This window comes from Polistes canadensis, unplaced genomic scaffold, assembly GCF_001313835.1.
Source record: "Polistes canadensis isolate GaletaPanama2010 unplaced genomic scaffold, ASM131383v1 scaffold_45, whole genome shotgun sequence".
Classification (NCBI taxonomy): Eukaryota; Metazoa; Arthropoda; class Insecta; order Hymenoptera; family Vespidae; genus Polistes; species Polistes canadensis.
Window position 1 is genome coordinate 295,338 of NW_014569592.1, and position 26,132 is coordinate 321,469.

At 27.8% G+C, this 26,132-nt stretch overlaps 4 protein-coding genes across 7 annotated transcripts; 2 read left to right on the plus strand and 2 right to left on the minus strand.

The window, feature by feature from the left end:
- The first annotated feature begins 315 nt into the window (after nucleotides 1–315).
- Nucleotides 316–10,479, plus strand: LOC106785130 (cullin-3). Of its 3 annotated transcripts, XM_014745318.1 has the most exons (15): nucleotides 327–443; nucleotides 786–1,028; nucleotides 3,299–3,682; nucleotides 3,759–3,962; nucleotides 4,048–4,227; nucleotides 4,303–4,677; nucleotides 4,761–4,931; nucleotides 5,271–5,378; nucleotides 5,461–5,638; nucleotides 5,744–5,988; nucleotides 6,231–6,400; nucleotides 6,654–6,792; nucleotides 6,937–7,064; nucleotides 7,156–7,213; nucleotides 9,620–10,479. In XM_014745318.1, the coding sequence occupies exons 2-14, from the start codon at nucleotides 969–971 to the stop codon at nucleotides 7,178–7,180; spliced, it is 2,367 nt and encodes a 788-aa protein (XP_014600804.1). In that variant the 5' UTR covers nucleotides 327–443; nucleotides 786–968; the 3' UTR covers nucleotides 7,181–7,213; nucleotides 9,620–10,479. The 3 variants fall into 3 exon arrangements, 2 of the variants coding, with proteins under 2 accessions (XP_014600805.1, XP_014600804.1); XM_014745319.1 differs by having other exon boundaries at nucleotides 326–1,028; nucleotides 9,686–10,479; XR_001381492.1 differs by lacking the exons at nucleotides 6,937–7,064; nucleotides 7,156–7,213; nucleotides 9,620–10,479 and having other exon boundaries at nucleotides 316–1,028; nucleotides 6,259–6,400.
- A 1,660-nt stretch (nucleotides 10,480–12,139) lies between these two features.
- On the minus strand, nucleotides 12,140–13,901 carry LOC106785145 (ubiquitin-conjugating enzyme E2 L3). Its single transcript, XM_014745344.1, has 4 exons — nucleotides 13,795–13,901; nucleotides 13,306–13,398; nucleotides 12,708–12,894; nucleotides 12,140–12,529 (listed from the first exon to the last, which is right to left on the minus strand). The coding sequence occupies exons 1-4, from the start codon at nucleotides 13,819–13,821 to the stop codon at nucleotides 12,360–12,362; spliced, it is 477 nt and encodes a 158-aa protein (XP_014600830.1). The 5' UTR covers nucleotides 13,822–13,901; the 3' UTR covers nucleotides 12,140–12,359.
- A 794-nt stretch (nucleotides 13,902–14,695) lies between these two features.
- Nucleotides 14,696–21,880, plus strand: LOC106785133 (nuclear pore complex protein Nup205). Of its 2 annotated transcripts, none has more exons than XM_014745323.1 (10): nucleotides 14,696–14,734; nucleotides 15,332–15,495; nucleotides 15,574–15,990; nucleotides 16,100–16,391; nucleotides 16,471–17,193; nucleotides 17,265–20,519; nucleotides 20,592–20,842; nucleotides 20,955–21,194; nucleotides 21,294–21,492; nucleotides 21,599–21,880. In XM_014745323.1, the coding sequence occupies exons 1-10, from the start codon at nucleotides 14,725–14,727 to the stop codon at nucleotides 21,811–21,813; spliced, it is 5,766 nt and encodes a 1,921-aa protein (XP_014600809.1). In that variant the 5' UTR covers nucleotides 14,696–14,724; the 3' UTR covers nucleotides 21,814–21,880. The 2 variants fall into 2 exon arrangements, with proteins under 2 accessions (XP_014600809.1, XP_014600810.1); XM_014745324.1 differs by having other exon boundaries at nucleotides 14,700–14,734; nucleotides 15,335–15,495.
- Nucleotides 21,881–22,088: 208 nt separating this feature from the next.
- Nucleotides 22,089–26,001, minus strand: LOC106785103 (NF-X1-type zinc finger protein NFXL1). The gene is made up of 5 exons (XM_014745278.1): nucleotides 25,641–26,001; nucleotides 24,837–25,149; nucleotides 24,653–24,765; nucleotides 22,677–24,354; nucleotides 22,089–22,606 (listed from the first exon to the last, which is right to left on the minus strand). The coding sequence occupies exons 2-5, from the start codon at nucleotides 25,098–25,100 to the stop codon at nucleotides 22,178–22,180; spliced, it is 2,484 nt and encodes an 827-aa protein (XP_014600764.1). The 5' UTR covers nucleotides 25,101–25,149; nucleotides 25,641–26,001; the 3' UTR covers nucleotides 22,089–22,177.
- Nucleotides 26,002–26,132: the final 131 nt, after the last annotated feature.

A 26,132-nucleotide genomic window follows, 5' to 3' on the forward strand; every position in this document is an offset into this window, starting at 1 on the left:
ATTGGTACACTTTCATAATAAAAATTATTATTTATATACATTGTGTGTAAAGAAAAGAGACGAATTTTGTCTTGATTAATTAAATATTTCTTTATTTCCTCCATCTTTATAAATAAACCAAAAATGTTATATAAATTAAATTAAAAACAGAAATATATATAGAATCGAATTAGATTAATAGTTAAATAATTCATATAATTAATTTTGAAATATCTATAACATACTAAAATATAAGTACATAAATATTAAAATATAAAATATGTTTCCGTTATGCCATCTGTTGTTTAAGAAAGATGTAGCAAAGAGAGTGTTCGTGCATCCACGTATACCGTTTATCGTTAGTACTTGTTTGTGGTCTGGGAATATGAATAGAGAGCATAGTAAAAGTAATTATGTTCGTGAAATCAAATAGATTCGAATATTAATATTTCAATTTAATTAATGTAGGTATTAATAAATCGTGAAAATATTTCTAAATAATTATCGTAGTCGATAAAAACAATAGTATCGATAGTTGGAAAGAATTAATCGGACATCTTTTATATGTGTACAAGTTTTCCCTATGATCCGCTGCAGAACTCGGGTAGTATCATTTCTTTCTTGCATATTCTCCCCCTTGCCCGTCAACCCTTAACTACCTTCCCCCATTTCGGTGTATACGAGTATGAAGAGTATCTCGGTTTCTTGTCAAGTCCTTCGTCTTATTAGTAAATGTAATATGCACTAGTGATAATAAAGGTTTACGTTTAACTAAACCACATATAATATAGATATATCGCGTTTAGGTGTCGAGCGCGATTAACCTTGTGAAGCCGATCCTCGGCTGTTTTTCAATGAGCGAATGAAGAATATTCGGTACGTTTAAGAGTGGTATGTCAGTGTGTATACACAGTACGATATTACCGTAAGCGAAGAGAAAGAAGAGGATAATCATTTTATACAAATCTTCTTTGAACATTTCATTCGACATGATGAAGAATAGTGCTTTGCCAAAGAAGGAGGGCAAAATGCGTATACGTGCTTTTCCGGTAAGAAAATTTTATATTATAATAATATATATGTACGTCTATCTCTCTATCCCTCTCTATCTTTTTTTTTCTCTCTTTCTTTCCCTCTCTATCGAGACGAGATGGAAGAAAGAAAGAAAGAAAGAAGGAGAAAGACAGAGTATAATCAAGCTATTAAATGTAACACGTACATATACTCCCATTAAATTTATATATATGATACATATATATATATATATATAGTTACGCACTTATCACACTTAAATATTACTTTTCCCTTATTTTTATTAATTATTCATACCACTTTCTCTTCTTTTTTAGTTTATTATGATTATTAGTATTATTAAACTAAAAATCATGAAATTTATCGATGACACTTATTTAATATAATATCGTTTTCACTAATATATGTATATATATATATATTATATTTCAAAGTATTTTTAAAATTTTCTATGTGCACACTTCCGTTAAATCAAATTTATTTTCTGTATATCAATTTCCTTTTTAACCTTTTATTTGCCTTGTTTCTAAAACGTTATTGAATAGGTTAAGTGAATTCGAAATTAGTTATATTAATTTTTGTTAGTTATAATTAAACTCGTTTATGCGTGGTTCTTACTTTTCAATTCATCAATGAATATGTTTATGTATAGAAAGGTTTGAAGTTCATTGCATTTAAATATTTACTTGCTATTTACTGATATAAGAATGAATTGTTTCTTTTTTTATCTTCTAATATTATAATTATTAATATAGTTTATAATGGTTCACTTGTAATGGAAGTTTATGATTTGATTCAACAGGAAAAATCATTATAAACTTTACAAATTCTCTGCTCGATATAACATATATAATTGTATGTTGGATATATTAGATCGTACTATATATACAGAGTTTCCAGTTTTTCCACAAAATTTTACTAGTATATATTATAAATAAAAATAAGAAAAAAATATGATATAACAGTCTGGTGTTTCATCGAATATATTACTGATATTTATTTGTATATGTAACAATAATATATACTGATCTTACTTTTTACCTGAAAGATTAACAGCACAGTCTTTGTAGATTTCATACAAAATAAATTATAGCCAGAGTTAGTTGGAGATATTCCATTATTGTTTCGTTAACATTAATGGATCCAATGGTTGTCTAGTACATTATGCATTATCAATACAATAATGGTTAAATGATCACTGAATTTTTACTTGTGGGGGAACAGGAAAAAAACATTTAAAAGTACATGTTTAAATAACATTTTTTTTTTCATTTTTACTTTTAGAATATGCTGGTAAAATTTTTCGAATAAAACTGGGATACCCTTTATATACATGATTGGTATTTTATAATAATAATAATATTTAGAATAATTTAAGAAGTATTTTATGAATATAAAATATTGGTTAATTTGTAACCTTAATTTGGAACAATTGTTGCTATAACGACTAAGGAAGTAAATAAAATTTGAAGTTTTACAATTTTTCTATCTTCAGAAAAAACTGCAATTCTATCTTATAAATAATAAAGCTTCAATACGTAAAATATAATGCATAAAATTTAATACAAAAAGATTAAATTTGCATTAGAAGATATTGTATAACATTGATTAAAAGTATAAGTGTGTTCAAGGGGATAAATTATGTATTCAATGTTACACATGCTATTCTTTTACAATAGATCATATTCCGTTAAGTAAATCTAACATACGATTATGAAATATATATATATTTAATTTTACATATGTTTTGTCATTATATTTATTTTGATTTTATCATTGAAATATTTATGGTTATGTATTTATTATAATGATCTTTTCTATGTTTATTTTCTATAATGCAGATAACTTATTATTATAACTAAATTGATCTAATGCATATTTATACAATTGGATTTACGAAAAAAAACGTAATAAGAAGAAAAATTAAATTGTAAAAATATATGTACAAAAAAACAGGAAAATGTCAAAGTTAAGAATCTCTTTAATCGTATTGAAGTAGCACATATAGTAAAGGAAAACATGAATACCAAAATAAACATGGATAGTGCAAATATTTTTATTATTACCAATATCCCTGTGAGAAAGCATATCTATTATAGATTTATTTATGTTATATCATAAAAATGTGTTTGTATGATTTTTATAATTGTAATTTTGGAAAGTATGCTCAAGTAAAAGAATTAATAATTAAAAGTTTAATTATAAAATTGAACATATATTTGAAATCATAAAAATTGGTTTTTATCATATAGTACTTGTTATACATCATAGTATTTTTGTATTCTAGACAACTATGGATGAAAAGTACGTAGAAACCATTTGGACCTTACTAAAAAATGCCATCCAAGAGATACAAAAGAAAAATAACTCTGGTCTTAGTTTTGAAGAATTATATCGGAATGCATATACTATGGTGTTGCATAAATATGGTGAACGCCTTTACACAGGATTAAAAGAAGTAGTGACACAACATCTTGAAAATAAAGTACGAGACGATGTTTTATATTCGCTTCATAATAACTTTTTACAAACATTAAATCAAGCATGGAATGATCACACAACTTCAATGGTAATGATCAGGGATATTTTAATGTACATGGATAGAGTTTATGTACAACAAAATGATGTTGACAACGTATATAATTTAGGACTTATCATATTTCGAGATCAGGTAATACTTTAATATCTTATAATATGGAATTATTTCTTTGATGAAACTTTTTTATAAATATAAGAATATTTTATAGGTGGTTAGGTATGGTTGTGTAAGAGATCATTTGAGAGATACATTATTAGGTATGATTGCAAGAGAAAGACACGGTGAAGTCGTTGATCGAATCGCTATAAAAAATGCATGCCATATGCTAATGTTACTTGGCATTAATAGTCGTCAAGTTTATGAAGAAGATTTTGAAAGGCCTTTTTTACAGCAAAGTGCAGAATTTTACAGAGTAAATGCTATATAAAATTATATTCGATTATCCTTTATAACTTCTTTATTCATAAATAAAAAATATATATTATTATCTTTTCTAGATTGAATCTCAAAAATTTTTAGCAGAAAATAGTGCATCTGTTTATATAAAGAAAGTAGAAGCAAGAATTTATGAAGAATCGGAAAGAGCGAAACATTATTTAGATGAGTCTACGGAACCACGAATAGTTGAAGTTGTGGAAGAAGAATTAATCAAAATCCATATGAAGACTATTGTTGAAGTATAATTGCTTTTTTTTTTTTTTCTTATTAATGCAAATGGGAGAGTATATTGATATTTTTATTTTCATTAACAGATGGAGAACAGTGGTGTAGTACACATGCTTAAAAATCAGAAAACAGAAGATCTTAGTTGTATGTATAAATTATTCTCAAGAGTAACAGATGGTTTACGTACAGTTTTCGACTGTGTATCTCAGTTCCTTAAAGAACGAGGACGTGCTATGGTTCAAGAGGAACACGAATCAACAACAAATGCTGTACACTTTGTGCAGAATTTATTGGATTTAAAAGACCGTTTTGATCATTTTCTTCATTATTCATTCAATAATGATAAACTTTTTAAACAAATGATATCCTCAGATTTTGAATACTTTCTCAATTTAAATACTAAAAGTCCAGAATATTTATCTCTATTTATAGATGATAAATTGAAAAAAGGTTCTAAAGGGGTTAGTTTTTCTTTGCACTGGCCATATGATAAATTCTTTAATCATTACGATTCTCTATAATATGAAATAATTATAAATTTTAGATGACTGAACAAGAAATTGAAGGTATCCTGGACAAAACAATGGTTTTGTTTAGATTTCTTCAAGAGAAGGATGTTTTTGAACGGTACTATAAACAACATCTAGCAAAACGGCTTCTTTTAAATAAATCAGTATCAGATGATAGTGAAAAAAATATGATATCTAAACTTAAGGTATTAATAATGTTTTATCTATATTAATTTAATAATCTTTCCTTCAATTTCCTATACTCTCTATATATAATATTTTATTAAATATAATATATTTTAATATTATAATTATATATATTATATATTATATATATATAGAGTGATATTCACTAACTCTTGCCACCAAGATAGCGCCGAAAATATGATAGTAGCAGAAAAAAACTAACGTCATATTATGCTCCAGAATTTTTCATGCAACTTTTGTTCTATAAACTTTTCTGCTACTATCATACTTTTGGAGCTATCTTGGTGGAAAAGGTTAATGAATCACTCTATATTTATATTATAATATATATATTATAGACTGAATGTGGATGCCAATTTACATCTAAATTAGAAGGCATGTTTAAGGATATAACAGTTAGCAATACTATTATGGATGAATTTAAGGATCACGTTCTTACTTCTGGGGTAAGACTTTAAAAATTATTTTTTCAATATTCATTGAATATCTTATTAGTTTTAATTCTTTTTATTTATATTCTCAATAAAGACAAATTTACATGGTGTGGATATAAGTGTAAGAGTACTCACAACTGGTTTTTGGCCAACACAATCTGCTACTCCTAAATGTAATCTACCAAGTGCACCACGAGGTGCATTTGATGCCTTTAGACGTTTCTATCTTGCTAAACATACGGGACGTCAATTGACATTACAACCACAATTAGGTTAGTACTTTGCATTTCGTTTAGTTTAGAGACGATTATAGTAACAATGATAATTAAAACTGTGATAAATAAAAGATAAATACTATTAATATGAATTATTTACAGGATCTGCAGATTTAAATGCTATATTTACTGGCCAAAAAAAAGAAGAGAGTAGCTGCGGAATAGGATTGGATACGCCATCTTCTTCTGGTTCCATTATAAATGGAAATAATAATGGCAGTAATAGTTTATTAAGTCAAAGAAGCAGCGTATGTGCAAGCGGTGTAAGAAAGCACATAATTCAAGTTTCAACTTACCAAATGTGTGTGTTGATGCTTTTCAACAAAAGAGAATCATTGACTTATGAAGTTAGTATTTAATATAATGTTTTCTTTATTCATCTAATTTTATATAATTTAAAAATTATTAATATTTTAATATCATAAGATATATTATTAAATTAAAATATTTATTTAATTTTGTACGAATATACAAATACGATCATGTATACAAACACATACATATACGTGTTTATGTATGTATGTACATATGTACGTAAATATATATATAGATATATATATATACATATATATAAAAATACATTGTGTAGGAAATTCAAGGTGAAACCGATATTCCAGAGAGAGACTTGGTTAGAGCTCTACAATCTCTTGCAATGGGCAAATCGTCACAGAGGGTATTAATCAAAAATCCTCGAACCAAAGAAATTGAACCTTCACATACCTTCGGTGTAAATAATAGTTTCTCCAGCAAATTGCATAGGTATATTTAATTAATTAATGATAAAAGCAAAAATGGGAACTCTCTTGAATTTACATTTATGCTCGCAGCAAGTTTATTGCATGATATCTTGATTTTTTAATTAAAAGAATTTTTATTTGTATTACATATGTATATATTACTTTGTATTATTTCATTTTATTATAGACAATGTGACTTGAAAATTAATTACACTTTGTATATTAGTTTCATAAATATATTTATACTTTTAATAAACATATACTTTTTTGCGAAGAGTTAAGATCCAGACTGTGGCAGCAAAAGGAGAATCGGAGCCAGAAAGAAGAGAAATGCGTAATAAAGTCGATGAAGACCGGAAGCATGAAATCGAAGCAGCTATTGTTCGTATCATGAAAGATCGAAAGCGTATGCCGGTGAATATAATCAATTTTCTATATATAAATTTCGTCATTAAAATACGTATGTATAATAGTGTGGTTCGTAATTGGGCTTTCTGAAGAATTTTGCACTCCAGTTTACCACGAAATAAATAATTAAAAATTATCTTTATATTTTAGCATAATATACTCGTAACTGAAGTAACACAACAATTAAAAGTACGGTTTCTGCCATCCCCTGTTATTATTAAAAAGCGTATCGAAGGTTTGATTGAACGAGAGTACTTAGCTCGTACGACGGAAGATAGGTATGTGCAATATATTTATAATGTAATTTATTTAATCATATTAGCAATCATTTAATTTTTTATTATTTTGTATTTCTTCTTGTACTTCTAGGAAAGTATATACGTACGTTGCTTAATGCTGAGTTCAAATATTGGAACTGTACAAAAGTGTAAGTAATTTGTAATAATGTATACCATTTAATTATATCATCGATTCATTATATGCATTATACTTTAAACAAATAATTTCCATTATTATTGATATATCAAAACACTTTCATCATTCTCACCATCATCACCACCACCATCATCTATAATGTGTAAGAATCATTACCACTACTATTGCTTTCTCCATGTAATAATTATATATCTGGCATTCTGTATCAACAAGAAACATTTTTCTTTAGAGTAGAGGGCTGTTTGTTTATTTATGGATTATTAAAATAGATTTTTGTTAATTGATCTTCTCTCTGTAACATCAACTGCCATTTTATATTTTAGGTTGAGAAGTTGTACTTACGGTATTGTAAATGATAATTATGCCATTTTCATTTTCTTTTATTATAGCGAGCAATGTTTTTTTTTGTCATGATATATGTTATTTCAAAGTTGTAATTGGTCTTTTATCTATAAAAATGTTATAATAACTTTGTTTTCTTTTTTTTTAATTTGTTTACATTATTTTTTGTAAAAAAAAGAACATGCGATGCAAATAGTTGTAAATAAAGTAAAAAAAAAGAAAAATATACAGATACAAATTTATAAAAAATAAATAAAGAAAGAAAAAAGAAAATAGAGTAAAGTTTGTAATAATACCGTTTGTTTATGAACGTCTCAATGCAATCCGTCTTGATGACTTAACAAAATATGGTATTATCATAAAATAAACTTAAGAGTTAATATTAATTATATAAAGTTATATGAGATACATATAAAACGAAATCTAGAATTTAAAGTGGAACTTTTGAGTGCAGTATGATTCATTTAAAATAACGTTCTAAATATATTGTTTAAAAAAAGAAATCATTGCGTTGAAGAAAGACGTTTCTCGTTGGTTAATGAATGCCTAAATAAAATATCAAAATATTGAAATAGATTATTAAAAAATTGATTAGTTTGGTGGGAAAAAAATCGATGCACGTTGAAAGCACCAATTTGTAATATATTGAATTTCACACAGATGTTATTTACTTTTTTTACATGTTTTTTTCTTTTATTTGGAATGCAAAAAGAAGTAAATGATATAACATTCATTAGTTTATTACTAATTCCATTTTGATAAATAAATAATGTAAAATTTATATAAGGATTATAATATATATCTATTATTGTTGTATGTGTAATTTTTTTGTTTTTGATTATTATAGTTAATTAAAGAGAGCATAAAAAGAAAACTTTACTTACATCATTTTATTTAAAAAACAAATGTAATATGTGTTCAGTATTGCATACTGATTATCAGTATTATATTATCAAAAGACGAGATCTGTGATTAAAGGGGAAGCTCGCGCGAGCGCGCGTATTAAAACAATACAATTAATAAAAGATAAGAATTAGCGGAGCAAATGAAATAAATCTCGATTCAAATTCATCTGATCATACTTCGTCACTACATATTTGCTTTTCATAGTTGAGAAGAATTTCTTTAGTAGGAATTAAAAAATAAAAAAAGAACTAAACATTGTTCTTCTTTCGTTAATTCTTTCAAGTTTGAATTCTCCGATATATGTAAATTTAAACTGCTATATAAAAGCAATGTAATACAACAAAAAAATAGAAATCCTACATATTCGAAGATGTTATTATTAAGTCCAAGACTGTTGCGAATTATTTAAAAAAAAAAAAAGAAGAAAATGATTGACCACTTATGTGCTTGCTTTCAATGATTCTAAATCTTATTTTTTTTTTCAAGATCTATCTATACGTTATCAAATTAAAAATTATGTAATAGGTATACTTGCATGCAATTCGTCAAAAAAAAAAAAAACAAGAAAATAATGTATTTTAAAATCTAGATATTCAAATCTTATTAAAACAAAATAAAAATGCCAATATTCTTTTACGACAAATAAATGCCAATAAATATAAATATATATATATATATATATATATATAAATAATATCAAAAATGCATGTAGTTATATTATGAATATGAAATAAAATGGAAAAACAGACTGTAGAAATAAATCACTTGAAATTCTAATTAAGTTAACATTGAAGTTTAATAATATCTATTTATTTTTTCGTGTGTTTTTAAGTATTACTATGTCTATTAGTCCCCATACATGGTTTATATGTAAGATAATCAATACGCCAAACCACGTCACACGGGTTATTCAAGTTTCAATTATGAAGTATCTTATTGTAAAGGGTACAGGTGCGTATATCCTAAGCGTCGAAGCTTTTAAGATAAATGAATATGAAAAAATTAGAAGAAAACAAAATTTAAAAAAAAGTAAATACGTCTTGTAATTTTTCATTGTGCTTTCACGTGTATCACATTGTTGAACAATAATTCATGCTATTATTGTTCCAGTTCCATTAATTAATTAACATCATTAATCTTTTCCACCCAGCTTATCGATTGAGAATGGTTTGATTACTCATCAACTTCGATACATTACAACGTGTTTATTGTGTAGTACGCCAAAATGTGGGATCTTCAAAAACTGTGTAAGACATGCAGAGTTATGTTAAGATGGAAAATATACGCGCATGAGCTTGAATTAAAATGAGGAATTTTTAAAATGAGAAAAGACAAGAAAAAAAAATAAAAACACAGAACACTCAACAATGTTACCCTGGCTCATGTATTGTAGAAAGTAAAAAAAGAGGAAGCAAATCTGCAAATGTCATATTTTTTATTTTCATTTATACTACCTTCTTTATTTATTACGATAGAATTTTAATACGTCAATACAAGTTTTTCTCTTTCTTACGTAAAAAGGAATAAAAAAAAACAAAAAAACAAAAACTTAATAAAAAATAAAAATCTTTATAAAGATTTTTTGTCTTCATAATATAATATATTTACCTAACTCAATATTAGTTTTTGTATAAACTTAAAATAAAAACGTATCTGCGAAAAAATAGTTAAACAAGAGATAAGGATAATTAACATACCTGTAAATTAAAAATTAATCCCTATTATTAATAATGTTAACATTATTTCGTTTGGACTTTCGAATCGATATTACATTATTCAATGTCTAAGACATTTTGTTCAGTATTTGTAATTATAGATTTAATCTTTTCAGTCGATGTAAAAAATCAGTGAAAAAAAAAAAAAAATAAAATGCCAACGAGTTGTTCATATCGTATAACAATATATGTAGTGAACACATTACAAAATCTTCTCCGTAATATTTGTTACTTCTTTATGAAGTGTGAATATATTACATAGTTTCGACTTCATAAATAAATAATTTTATCGACAGAAAGAATTCCGTTCTTATTTTTTGTTTTTTTTTTTTATTTATTTATTATTGAAATAATTTTTCTGATATATAAACGCATATAATATTGAAATAATATATGAAAACAAAAAATCTTACAATAAAATTCTACTTGCACTATACACATTTTTATAACTGACTGATTTTATATTAAAACATTCTGGAAAAAAATGTAATAGATCTTGAAAGTTTCTAACAATGAGAACAGTATAAAGATGTTATTTGTTAATTTAAACATACAATTTTATTTTCATATATAATTTTTGATATTACTTATTTTATGGGGGAGCAAGGGGAACTATATATATAAGCACCCTTATTTTTATCTTCGATAGAAAAAGTGTCTGCTTGTATATTATTATCTCAAACTATAGTCCTTATTTTTAAAAAATACACTTTTTACGGAAGTTTAATGTTCTTATTATTCTTGTGTATTTATATATATATATATATATATATTTTTTAAAGTTCATTTACGATTTCAAATAATATAAAGAAGTATATTTATTTTTTATATTACGTCATATTGTAATATTAAATATCATCTTCTTTTTGTATATTCACGTAAGTTTTTTTGTAAACTCTACTATAAAAGTAGATTTCTTGGAAAGCATTCATAAGTTACAAGAAATATATATAGAAATAGTTTGCAATTATTCTTAAATAAATGTTAACTATAATCAAGAAAAATTATTATCATTCAATATTATAAAAGAATGTAATAAGTTTATAATATTGTCATCTCCATTATGTGCTGGATATAACAGTGCAAAGATAAAGTTAGAGAAGCTATTTAAAAAATGATGACAATTAATACAAATATAATTCGTACTAATTGATGTGACGAGTATCTACCATAAACATCAATTTCCTAAACAACTTTTTAAAACTGTGTTTCTCAAATTTTGAAATTTTATGTATATCCTGGACATGTATATGTAACTGGTGTATTCTTAATACATATATAATTATATAACAATGGGAATCACACAAATGAACATATCACATATACGTACATATATATATATATGTACACATTAAATTTGGTATTTATAAATTACATACAAAATGTCTTAGATTGGTTGACCCATACTCCAGAACTTCAGAATTGTATCGAAGAGATTTTTCTTCTTTTTTGTTGGAACTCTCGTATGGCGCACCCTCAAAGTTTTACCATTCTTTGAGAAACACTGCTCTAAAAAATAGCGTTGAATAATTGCAAACAATGATATCACTTAAGTCTGCCTTATACAAGCTTATGAATGTCGAATAAAGTAAATTAATTATACTATTCAAAATGCTACACATATATATAATTATGAAAATAAATAGGAACGTAAGGTAGATAAACAAAAAATCTTGTTAGAAATGTGGAAAGCATATGTTTGCCCTCTTGTTTTATATAATTACTTTTAAATTTGTTAATAATTGATATTTCATCAAAATGTTTTTTTGCTTTTTTTTTTTTCAATTTCCATAAGTCTTCAATATATGCATAGATGACATTTCAATACATGCTATAAAAATTTAAGAAATGCAATATATGATGGTTTATATTTTTAAATACTTTGAAATTAATTTTCGTGTAATTATGATGATAATCTACCCAAACTTAAGAATTAAAATACAGTATAAGACTTGTTTACAATATCATACAGTTATTTTATTATAATTTACTTTACTCTGAAAAGTTCTTTCCACCTTATTAAACATTACAATTGCATATATTCATATCCTCCTTATCAACCAATACTGTACACGGGCATTCTCGATTCCACATATGACAGACCGGCATAAATCGACTCGCAATGAATTAACTGAGGTGGCAGGCATCGTGGTGAGAAAGGCCTACCATTTGGGATTATTCATTTGAGGATGATGATTCTCGCCTTTTTTCTGCATGTTTTTTTGTAAAATCTTCTGCATTTTTTAGAAATTTCTTTCTATCTTTAAGAAATTCTTCGGCTAAATCTGCTCTTAACGGATGTTCTGGTTCTGGATCATTTACTAAAGCTATTAAAGCTTGTATCACTGTAAAACAATAACATAAAGTTGTAAATACTTTTTAAAATCTTTCACTTCATTTATTTATATATTTTTTATAAATTTCCATTATAATAGAAAAAGCATTTGTCAAACTGCTATCGAAAAGTAAATTAATTTTCTTTTGATTGATGATAATTATTTCCTTCTTAAATGCTAATCTTACCCTGATCTGTTTTTGTTGCTGGCTTCCAATTTTCAGCGCTTATAATCGGTAAACATACTTGTCCTTTTTCATCCACATTTGGATGATAAATTTTTGTTTTAAAATTTATCCTTGGTGGCTTAAAAGGATACTCTGCAGGAAAATTTATTTCGATGCGAAATGCTCCCTTATTATAAGGAGCATTGTCCTATGAATATAACATATATAATTATTACAAACAATACGTTTATAAGAATATATATATGTGTGTAGAAATAGAAATATAAGTATGAAATTATATTAAATACAAAATTACTTATGTTTCTATTTTTGTATTTTATATATATATATAAAATACATTTATTTTTGTATTCATATATATATATATCTATAAGATATAAATTAAATCTTTTTCTCTTTTTTTGTCAGTAATTGGCAATTGTTTCATGGATTGATATTTTAAAACGATAAAATTATAACAACATCATAAGATAACATAATTCTGAAATAAAAATCACAATGTGAAATGATTTTGCATAATCTATAAATCTTTACGTTTATATATTTAATTAAGGTTAGGTTAATAATAATAAAAAAGTAATAAAAAACATAAACATACCGGCAATATAAGTCCTTGCCAAGTAAGAATATTTGATTCATCTACTTGAATTGTAAAATTTTTCATTGCAGAGGCTCTCAGATCGCCTAATTCCTGGAAAAGATAGTGTCCATATTATTATCTCATGATATAGATGCTCTTCTTTTAATACGTTTAATATTAAATTTAACCCGTAGATTAAGAAAGTAAAAAATTAGATCTTTTATTCCTTAAAGACAGAAAGTCAAAAATAAAGAAAAATACGAAGTGGCTATATATATATAGTAAATAATAAAATATAAGTTCATATTAAATGATAATATAAAACAATGTTATTAACTTTTTGAACGGCGTCGAACAACTCTAAGGACTACAAAGAAAAAATACTAGATATATCATATCATTATCGTAACATTTATAGAAATTATTAATTAATATTAAATATATCTATATTTTTTTTACAATCAAATCTAAAGAATGATGCTTATATTGTTAGGAACTTTAATTTACCTTTTGCAATCTTTTTATAGCTGCCATTTTGAAAATAGAGTCTTCTGAAGGCAGTAAAAATCGTCAAGTTAACCAGTGACCAGTGCTGCCTATAGTTAGAACCTTATTCGTCAAATTGAAATTTCAGGTCTGCTAACTTGGAAGATATTTCTAGCAGAAAATTTAAATATCTGTAATGACAATCTTTTACAATATTATTATTTGCATAATCATGAAACTATTATCATTTTGCGCGCTTGAATATAGATTCTTTTTAAATGAAAATATTCAAACTAATATTCGTGAAGGTTTTAGAATAAACGAAAAAGAAGTGAGAATTTGTTTATAAATATTATTAATACCTGTTAATATGATTATAATTATTCTCGATACCCACCACGAGCACAGCACGCGCCTTGAGCACTAAGCAATCACGCTCAAAGCAGCCAATTGGAAACCGCTAATTTTACTGCCATGTTAGCAAAGCGTCCCGACTGAACTTATAGCTTTAAAACTTTTATAACTATAATATACGTTTATCGTATTATAATGAGCTTATTAATTGCACTTCATCGTCTCCTACGTAATCAATTTTTACTTTCGCTAATTGACGTCAACTTCTTTTAAAATAGCTAGAGTGATCGGGAAAATTTTCAATTTTCCCGCTAACGCCTCGTACCCGCTGGGTGCCTGGCTGACTTCCTATACGAGATTCGCTTCATATATGTATATGTAAATATACTTGTGTAGCCTCACACATTACCTTACAGCAATTAACGTTCAAATTTCTGTTGAAATCATGGCCGCAAGTTGAATGTGCGGCAAATTTTGTTCACGCTATAATACCAGCGTTTCAACATTTTTAAAAACGTTAATATTCTATTAAAATTATATCTGGTGTTTTCTAAAAATAATTTTAAGTTTATAAATCGTTTTATATAAATCACCAAAATGTCAGAAGGTAATTATTTGTTTGTAGATTTTGTAAGAAAATTTATAGTGAAATCTAACCTAATTTTTACATTGTTATATGTTTTATTTAATAATTTAATTTAGACTAAATAAAAGACTATGATGTAATTTACAAATTTAAAAGAATCGTTTTTTTTTTGTATCAAACTTTTTAATATCAGTTACACATTACAGTTACTCATTTATCTGATAACTAAATTATATGCTAAGTTTTTTGGAATTGATAGTACAAGCGAGCAAGGGATGATTCTACATGAAAAACTAAATCGGAAATATAGAATACGATTTGTTCATATAAGACTTCGTTTTCGAGAAAAATAAGTTTGACAACTTGTTAAATGCATACATATCGCCCCCTGCTTGTTTATATTATCGGTTACAGGATACCTTGTGAATACATACATATGTGTACATATATACGTGGAAGGTTTAAAAAGTTTTGAATCCCTACAATAAACTTTTATTATTTTTGTTTTAAAGATAGTGAGTTTGACTGATAAAGAAATAGAGTCTAGGCTAAACTATATTTTTCAATCCTCTCACTTATATGTCTGTTTCTAATAATTTATAATAAATTTTTGTATAGAAGAAACGAGTACGGAAGATATATGGACTCCATATAAAGAATTACAAAGTCTTGTAGTACGATGCATCACATTGGCACCTAGTATGCACGATCCTCAATATCATGAATTCATAGAAGCATTGAGAAATCATAGACAGAACTTTTTTACGCTCTTAAAAAATCCTGTAAGTATAGCATTAAAAAAGTAATAATTTAATTTCATATAAATTAATAAAAATTAATTTGTGTTGTTTGTTCATTAGCCAAAAAATATTAATAGCCGCAATGAAATTAAGAAAGGCGTAACGGATGGTATAACATTACCTGGTCTAGGACATCAAGTGCTATCAAAAGAATTGGTAGATGAAACTTTAATTATATCGGATATGTATGACTTGAATGAATTCATGGCCCTAGATCTTTTATGTACTGCCCAACTTCAAATGCCACATTACCCTGGTTTAACCAGAGGTTTAACTGCTGTACTTTTGTATTATGATGGGAGGAAAGCATTAACTACTACTTTGAAGACCTTAGTGCAAGCTAGAATGGGACATAGCTGGGCTCTCGATGCACCGCAAACTCTTACAAAATATATTACTGAATATACTAATAAATTACAAGAAGATGGTTTATTAGATAGAATTATTACTTTACTAGAAGACATGGATCCCATACAGGTAAGATCAAAAAATAGTATTTTAAATATAGTTACTTTTATTAATAACTTATTTAAACTACTATAAATTACAGTATAATAAAGTATAATATTATTTAACTTATTAACAGGAACAAGATCTTCTACAACAAAATAGAGCATTGGGAGGAGCGAAACATCATCGTATGGTTATGAAACTTTATAACGATACTAGACAAGATTTAGCAGATATTTTGTATTTATGGTCTGCCCAATCATCTTTACCTAAATCTATTTTCTTTCGTTTATTGTCGGTGTTACAATCACGTCAAGTTGAATCTGAAGCTGGAGAAGGTGGTCCCGATAAAGTAACATTAACTCTCATTATGGCCATATTATATGCTGTAAATCTCAGTCCACTAAATAATCGGGAAAATGGTGAAGGTATTAAAACTTGTTTTCTATTGTTTGATAATATGAAGTTTTTCCTGAATATTATTCTATTAAAATCTTTTTTTTTCAGATATAATTAGCTCTATTCCCTTGATCACGGAGAGAGGAGCATTAGATGATGTAAAACAAAAAATATTATCCAATAGTATTACTTGGGAAAGTACAGGATTGCGTGGACTTGTACAATTTGCTTTAGCAGTTGCCATAACAACTTTAAAAACTATAAGCAACACTTATCAACCACAGCATATTAATAATGACGATGAAATTTTGGTCGAAACAGCTTTATCTAATAAAGTTTTCCATTTCATGGCCGAAATTTTATTAAAAAATACTTCTGTACACCACGAAGAATTTTATATGCGTTATTTTCATACTCTTCTATCTGATTTTATATTATTAATGCCTCTAAAAATTAAGGAATTGAGAAGTCGAGCTGATGAATCAATGCGTTTGATACAAGCTTATCAACAAGAAGGTGTAGAACCGCCAATGAATTTAGACAATCACTTTGAGTATCTTTTGCTGACAATAGCAGAGCTATACAAAAAAGATCCATTAAAATTAAATTTAGCTATGGATTATTGGTGTCAACATTCAGAATCAACTCACGTTTCTGCCTCTGTACATATTGGACGATTACCTCCTAGACAAGTTGCTTTATTTAAATTTATACGATTAGCTGGAGAAATTCTTCCTGCTGGTCTTTTTGTATCATATCTTAAAATGATTGCATCCCTTGCTTCATCACCTCCAGCTGCACGTCAAGCATTTAATTTTCTTAAACCAAATGGTAAGATTAATTTTTTACTATTTTTATCTTATATGAAAAGATATAAAGTATCTTTTTTTATATTTCAACAGGGTCTTCAACTTCGTCAACAATTTCCTGGGATCACTTTTTTAATTCTTTGAATCGCTATTATTACAACTTACGACAAGAATTACCACCAAGTCAAGATACAGTATATAGACAAAGAAGTCACCCGAAAGGTATCACACCTCACGAAGTTAAAGGATTAGAGGCTGTGCTTAGAGTTGTACAAATAATTGCAAAATATGATGAGATGTCCAGAGTAGCAATATGTGATCATCCAAATTGGAAAGTACTTCAGTCTTTAATAGGATTGGTTAGCTGTGCAATGCCAATTCCATTAAAAGGTGTTTTAATAAGAACTCTTGCTGCATTAGCAAGATCGCCGGATAGTTCTTCTACAGTTTGGCAAAGTTTAGAAGCTGCACAAATTCTTTCGACTATACCGACAACTAGTAGTTATCAACCACGAGGAGTACAAACAGAATTGGAAGAAATTGAATCAAGAAACGAAGAATATCCTTTGACACGAGCAATGCTAAAACTTTTAGATATTTTGACAGATTATCCAATTCCACGTCTTTTGGGTGTTGGACAACGAAATCCAGGATTTGATCCGTATCTACATTTTCTTATTAATATCGTATTTCTAAGATTTCACACACGCTCATATAAAAATGCTGCCGAGAAATGGAAAGTTGCGAATGGATGTTTAAAAATATTTTCTAAATTGATCAAACAATACGAGCCATCTTTAGAAGATTTTATGGGATGTAAAGTTGAATTACAAGGAGGTGATATGACTGTAATCAATTCTGCTCCTGGATATCATTTAATGACGCAATTACATTCTACTAACTCTGAGTTACTTCATGTAATACTCTATATTCTTGATGAAGGATATCATCAGTTTGATACATACGATATTTTCCCTGGGAAAAAATATCTTGAATATAGTACGCTATGCTGTTTGGAAATATTAGATCGGACTTTGAAAACACAACATCAATACATGACACAGTTAGCGTCAGCAACCAGTATGAATAAAATCGTAACTGGTCTTTCGCGTTTATTATTAGGAGTTAATATGCGGACTGGAAAACCTGATCATATGATAAATATTGTTAATTATGTCTCTTATAATTCTTGGCTAGCACGACATTCATATGTCGCAGTTGGTGTTGTACAAAGTGTTGCCAATGAACCAGGTGCAGATTTAGAATTATTATCAACATTTACAGCTACTAATTCGTTGGTAACAAATATTAGGCACGGTTTCGTTGAGTGTTTAGATATGGATTATACACCTGCAGATGAGGATGATATAAATAATGATGAAAAAGCAGATGTGGAAAATTGCAAAGAAAGAATTTTATTATTAATGATGCAAAGTATTACACGGCCTGCACCTAATCTTGCTCATTATTTGCTTGGATTTGAGATCACTAAGGACATTCGAAAAACAGTTATTCAACAACCTGGAATTTTAGGCTTTCCACGAACCTGCTTGCATTCTGTTTTGGGTATTTTAGAACAATCTTTGGATAACGGTCGTGATAAGATTACAGAAATGTGTTATTGTTACTTGCATACATTAGTGGCTAATAATAAGACATCAATACCAGTTCTAAGATTCTTACGAACTGCGACTAATCAAGATTTTGTACAAAGGCATTTATCAAAATTACCTTTCCAAGGTTCAAATAAAGCAATTGAACTTGGTTGTATGTCATGGCTATTAAAAATAGTTGCTATTGAACTACGAGTCTCTGGTGGAAGTTTACAAAGTTCACTTGTTCAGCGCTTAGTTGGAAATTATAGTCAAGAAAAAGATCAAAATTCACCGTCGCAGAAACTTCTTATGGATCTTTTACATTACATTGATTTTCAATTGTATTTAGAGCCACCAAAGTCATGGGAATTTTTTGATCCTTCGCAAATTGAAATGGTATTAGGTCGATGTAGCATTCCATCCACTTTAATAGGAGGACCTCAACTTATCGACGTTCGAAAATTACATTCTCTTATTTTAGATGAATTAACGGTTACTCAGAATAGTGCAACAGTAACTCAAAGAAAATTAATGCAACAAGAATTGCAATCGATACTTGCTCATGCATTGAAAAAAAATCAAACGAAACTTTTATCATATGCTACAGTAAAATTTGTAGAAGGCTGGTGCCAAACAACAGAAATATTATTTTCTGTAGCATCAAATTTACAACTTCCTGCAGCTCAAAGACAAACTCTTCTTCTTAACTTGTCACATGATTTGTTACAAAAAATGACAACATGCGAAGCATTAAGTGAGATTAAAACTCTTGTGTCCGGAACAGTATTGATGTTACTTGTCAATTTGAGAAATTATTTTTCAATGCAATCAAACCAAGAATTACTTCCGACGTCCCCTTCCAATACGACGATGATGAAAATAATTCTTAGTCATGTACTAGAATGGATTTTAAGCGCAAGTGCTTCCTCGCAAAAAGTTCTGACGCATCTTTATGCTGCACTTCTAAACTTTCTTTGCGTTATAGGCTTAGAAAAATCAGAGAATACATCTATAATGGATACAATGTATGTTAGTCAATTGGACAGTTCATTTAATCGATCTATGACAGTTCCCAAACGCTCACATTGTTATGCCACAATACAAGTTATCAATAGCTTTGGTAATCAACTAATGGACGTTTTATGTCACAATTGTTCTGGTGGTCATGATGTATGTAAAATGTTAGCACTTTCTTGCTTAGACAAAATCTTAGAATTGGATTACGATAATTCATGGATGATTTATTTAACTAGTCGAGGATATTTAAAGCATATGATAGACAGCCTTTTACAATCAGATAATTTATTAAGGCTTATGCTTCAACCAGAGCCTGAAACATTAAGACCTTTGTATTTATATGAAGCCAAATTAGCAACGTTTTGTAGAATGGCTTCAACAAGATTAGGTGCTGAAAGTCTTCTAAAAAGTAAAGTTTTATCTTGCATGTCAAGTATGTGCGTTTTTGATCAACATCCGGATGTTCATATAAACATTGAAGGTCTTGATTCTTTTGTACCCCCAATTGGACAACGTTATCAACAAATCTTTTTACCCGCTTTATATTTATGCGGTTCATTGTTGACTACTTTAGGAACTGAAAATCAATCTTGTGCTATACAAGTTTGTAGTTTCTTACAAAGTCATCGAGATGCAGTAGAAATGATATTAAGAAATGCTTTTTCAAAGGCGAATATTCTATTTTTGAAAGAAATTGCCTGTTTGACTGGCGTCGTATCCAGATCCGCTAATATTGGTAAATAATATTGATCAATGAAAATATTACTCTAGTTGCACGTTTGATTTTAATTGTTAAACTTATTTTTAGATATGTATAAATTAGTGGACGAGGGATTAACGGTTACTGATGTTGGCGACAACAGTATAATAGAAGATGATGGAATGAGAGAATTACGTGCTCATCTTTACAGATTACAAAAATTAATGCTCTCATTACTTTATAAATTCCAATTGCAGCCGACACCTGTACATTTGGATTATCACAAAACAAATGTAGATCAACAACAAATATCTTGCATAGAAATAGTTGCGAATGTTCTTTTGTATGCTCGTAATCAGGTTTGTACAAGATTGTTAAGCACTTTTTATAATTATATGTTTATAATAAACAATTAATATATAATAAAAACATTAATATATTATAACATAACAAATAATTTTCTTATAACAGATGCAGCATAGTACCATGGACCAAAAAGTAAAAAATGTTCTTTTTGAACCTTATTTATCACCGAAACCAGGCACAAGAGAAGGTAAAACTAAAGATATATCTGGTGAAGTTCATTTAGGATTGATCGTTGAACAACTTACATCTACAACTGCATTAATTCATAATGAACTACCACACATCGTTTCTCTGATTACAAAATCAACTATGATATCAGACATGACTGCTACAGAATTAAAAAAAGTAATATATATTATAAATGAATAACTATATCGAATTAATAGAATCGCAGAAAGAGAGAGATGTCATTTTGTAATAATTATGTTTATTATTTTTTTTTAGTATATGACTGATGAAGAAGCAGAATTAGATATAGATAAACAGCGCATTGTCTTAGAGCAACGAATTGATCAACGACTGAAGGAAAAACATCAGAGTATAAAATATTGTTGCCTTATAATAGAACATAGTTTATATCTGCTATGGAGTCATTTAGATTTTTATACAATGCAAATAATATCAGGATATCAGAGAATGCAAGGTATGTGTGTAATTCATTGCTTTATAATTGATAAGTAACATCAATGGTATATTAATAAGTATACATTGATTAAAGTAATATTTGATCTGTATAATTTTTTTTATAGCATCCACAGGAAATATAATTGATAATATATTGGATAAAAAGATATCACCAGAAATCATAACAGAATTAAAACAAGGACTTGTTTCTATATTTACGGATAGTTTCATTACGCAATTAATGGATATACATAATGAATATTCAACAGTAGACCGTAATTTTATAGAAACTCTTATTAGGAGGATTAAAAGATTATTACAATTTATAATCATAACGTAATTCTATTTATAAAATGTGTGTATATTGTTTCTATTTTAAATACACGTCTCTTTCTATACTGTTTGAACCTTTGGTACTTTTTATTAATAATGATCAATATATTAATGTATATAAAAGAAAGTTAATAATAATAATAATATTTTTATAATAAAAATGCAAACAGTGTGTAGATACAAAAATTAATTAAAATAAAAAAATTAATTATATATTATAAATCTATTATCTGTGGATATTTTTATAGCTTAACTTTGGATATAGTAAAATGTATTATATACAATGCAGTCATTTATTATCGATAAAAATTATATAATCATAAAAATTAATTTTAATCTTTGTTACTAATTTCAACGATTTCTGTATTAAATTAACTTAGGTTAGCATAGATTACTATAATACTTATGATAGCTATAAAAATGGTCAATATCAAAACCAATATGAATATTTTACTATTTTCTTCTTTTGAATTCGCTAATTCTTTTTTCAATTTATCCTTTGCTTTTCGTCGTGGTTTAAATTTCCTTTGGAATTTTTCGATTTCTTCCTGATTACGTAATTCTTCTTCGCGTTTACGTTGTATTTCTTTGATTTTATTAGCATTATCTTTTTCATTAATAAGTGACTGACAAACACTATCACACTCAACTACAATTTTTTTTTCTTGTATAACAGAACAAACATATTCCTTTTTAATGCGTTTACATTTACACCATAGTTTTACTTTTTTATTACATTTATTTGACTTTTTACATAATCCAGGATGACAAATATCATTGCACCGATGGCCACATGGATACTGCAAAAGAAATATGTATAATACAGTTAAACTTGTTATTATTTTTATAGAAGCTATTTTTTATAATTACATTTTTTGGGCATTGATTTCCACACTTGAACAGCTCTTCACGTTGCTTGACTGTTGCGGATGTCAAATCTATGCAACGTCTATATAAAGTACTGATGCCACAATGGCAAGAAACACGTACTAATTGTTGACATAAGTCACATGGTGCGGGATGACAAGATTTTAAACACTTATGAAAACATTCTTTGGGACGTGTGAAAGAGCATGGTCTTTCACATTGCATACATTGTTTATTATTATTCATTCCTTCTGATAATTTTACAGCATGGCACATTAATTCACAAGTGTGATTTGTACATTCTAGTAATTGACCACAAGGTCTTCCACAAGAATCAGCTTTAGCGATATAGCAAGGTAATATACGTGTTTCGTGTCCACCTAAACATTCTACTTTAATAGGAACTTCACAAGGTGGACAGGGTAATGTTTTTAATTCCATCATATATCTTTGTTTTTCCCATGGTCCTTTGGGCTGTCCTTCTATACTATTTAAGCTCGTTTTGACCCAAACCTTACTATGACAAACAGCTAAACATTTATGTCCACATTTTTTATGAATTAAACCACACATTTTTTTACATGGTGGGCAAGGACCTTGATGACAATTATGGATCTCTCTCTCCGGATGAATACAAATAGAAGGTATTTTACATGGCTTATTACAAGGTGGTGGCTTAATTTTTTTTTTGGTTCCACAAGGTATTGTTATCTTTTTATTACCACATTTGCACTGAATTATATCAGTACGAGCGCATGGGTAGCAAGGTCCACTATGACAAGCTGCTGGACATTTATGTTTCTGACAATTAAGAAGAGTGTTGCATACTTTTTCACATATATTAAAGGTATTTTTTACTAAACAATCGCAACATTTTTTATTGCATAGATGCCTTCCACAAAGTCTTCTTTGAGTACATTTTTTATTACAGTGGAATTCTTTCCCACAAGCTATTTCTTTTGTAAAATTCCCACATCTACACGATTTCATGACCATCTCCAAGCATTGACCACATTGTTCAAAATGACACGTCATGTTGCAATAGTGTAAACCACAATTTAGTAATTTTCCACAAGTGCTTCCACATTTGAGTAATTGTTGTTCCTTACATGAAACTGTATATCGGTTTTTACCGCAGGGACAAGTTCTAAATTTCTTTGGACAATCTCCACAATCATTAATAGAATGACAAATACCTTCACAGGTATGTATTTTGCAAGACAATAACCTATTACAAGACTTATTACAAGTCCAAGTAACTTCGTTGCAATTTTTCATTTGTCTGCTGCTTTTACAACGACAATCCGTTGGTAGAATTTCCATACATGGTGGACAATCTCCAGCGTGGCAAATTTCTTTACAAGTATGGTTACATTGATCGTATTTTTTATTGCATATGTTATTACAACTCCAACCACTTATATTACATCGCAATGGACGGGCAGGCTGCTTTCCACAATAACATTTAATTATTACCGTTTTTGCACAAGGTGGACATGGTCCAGGATGACATAACAATACACATCTGTGTCCACATCTAGGTTCCAAATATTTCCCACAAGTTTCTCCACAAGAATGCGGAATAATCCACGTTTGATTAGATGGATTTTCAACTCTCTTGCAAAAACATTTGTACACTTTTGGAATTTCATCTTCTCCATATTCTGTTCTACATTTTGGACTACAAATAGATATATATATACTATTTTATTAGAATATTATTGAAAAAAAAGATAAGAAATATTTTTAACACTTCATCTACCGATAACCGATTACTCAGCTTTTCTCTTTTCAACTTTTTAGCTTATAAGCTTTCTTTTTTTTTGAAAACATATTTACTTTACAATTAAGATATAAAATATTTTATTTAAGGATGCATCGGATTTTCAGTAACAATGGAACGGTTGTTAACAAGCATCAACTTCTATTATTCAGCGCTAAATAAACTATTAAATACATAATATAATAATACAACTCACCACGTCCAAGTTGGCATAATTCCTTGTTCATGTTTATGGGCTAGAGTATCTCGAATCCAATGTAGGATACACGTCAAATGCATAAAAGAATAACATTTATTGCAGTTCCATATCTGTTAAAGATATAATAATATTCATCAAAATATACAAACATATACATATAAATTAATAGTGAAATACATACGGGATCTGCTCTTTTTACTGTTGAAATACATATTAAACAGATAGCACCACCAGATTGAAAAACGTTTATCAAATACGACATAATCTTTTCTGTGTTTAATTGTTCACCATTATAGGCTGATAAAACTTCACCTAACGTCCTTTGTATATCTTCCTCACAAATATTGTCTTCGTCTTCGCTAGACGAATCAAGAGAAGCATTCGCTTCTAAATGTCTTCTAATAGACATTTTATTTTCTACTTGAGCTTGCTTAAACTTTTGCATCTTTCTTGATTATTATATTATTCAATAAATATTATTGGTACATCAAAAGCTGTAAATATTAATTGAAAATTGTAATTATATTTTCATTTCTTTAATTCTTTCATATATATATATATATTGTTCATACATACTAACGGCATAATAGATTAAAATATAGTATATATCTTATTCTTTCATCTAATAAAATGATAACAGATTCGTACAAGCATTACTGCCGTAACATAAATGTATATGATTAATGTTATTTTAATCTGTAATATTTATAGCGCAAACTTTCACATTATATTCTTTATAATAAGACTGAATATCTTGTCAATACTGATATTTTTGTTCAACAAAATATTTTTTTTCTATTTTTACCGGTCATATGTATAAGTCAGTTGTATGTCAATTTCAATTAGTATACTTAATTCTATGCATTTCAATAATGAATATCACATGCTGTAAGAGTCAAAATAGTTGTTAATGTAAAGAATAAGATTGTAAGTAATACTCACCATTGGAGATAATTTAAAGAAAAGAATTGTTAATTAGACTCACCGTATGAGGTTATGTAAACAAAAAAGAATTATGAATTAAAAGCACCGTTGTGTGTGTGTGGGGATTATGTCAAGAAAAGAATTTTGATTTAGGCTCATCGCGTGAAGTGCAAATAATAAAATGTACATAAAGTCAACGTAAAATCACACACAACGTAATATTTAAATTCAAAAGAAGGAGAAAGTTCATGGAGTTAATAATTGTCAAGATTTACAAAAACACACATGATTAAATGTATATATTCTACGGATAACAGTCAGTTACAACCAGTGGAGATTCGTGATTTAAAATCATGGGGTTTTTACATTTTTAAAATATATATATATACGCTTTAAATACAGTGTACACGTATATTTAAATAAAATATCAAAATTATGGTTAAAATTTAATACAAATTAAACGTGCAAAAATATTGCGGATGCTGTAATTTTGTAATGTCTATGCATGAGTCGCCCCTGGTCACAAAGACCAATCATGATTGTTATTTAGAAA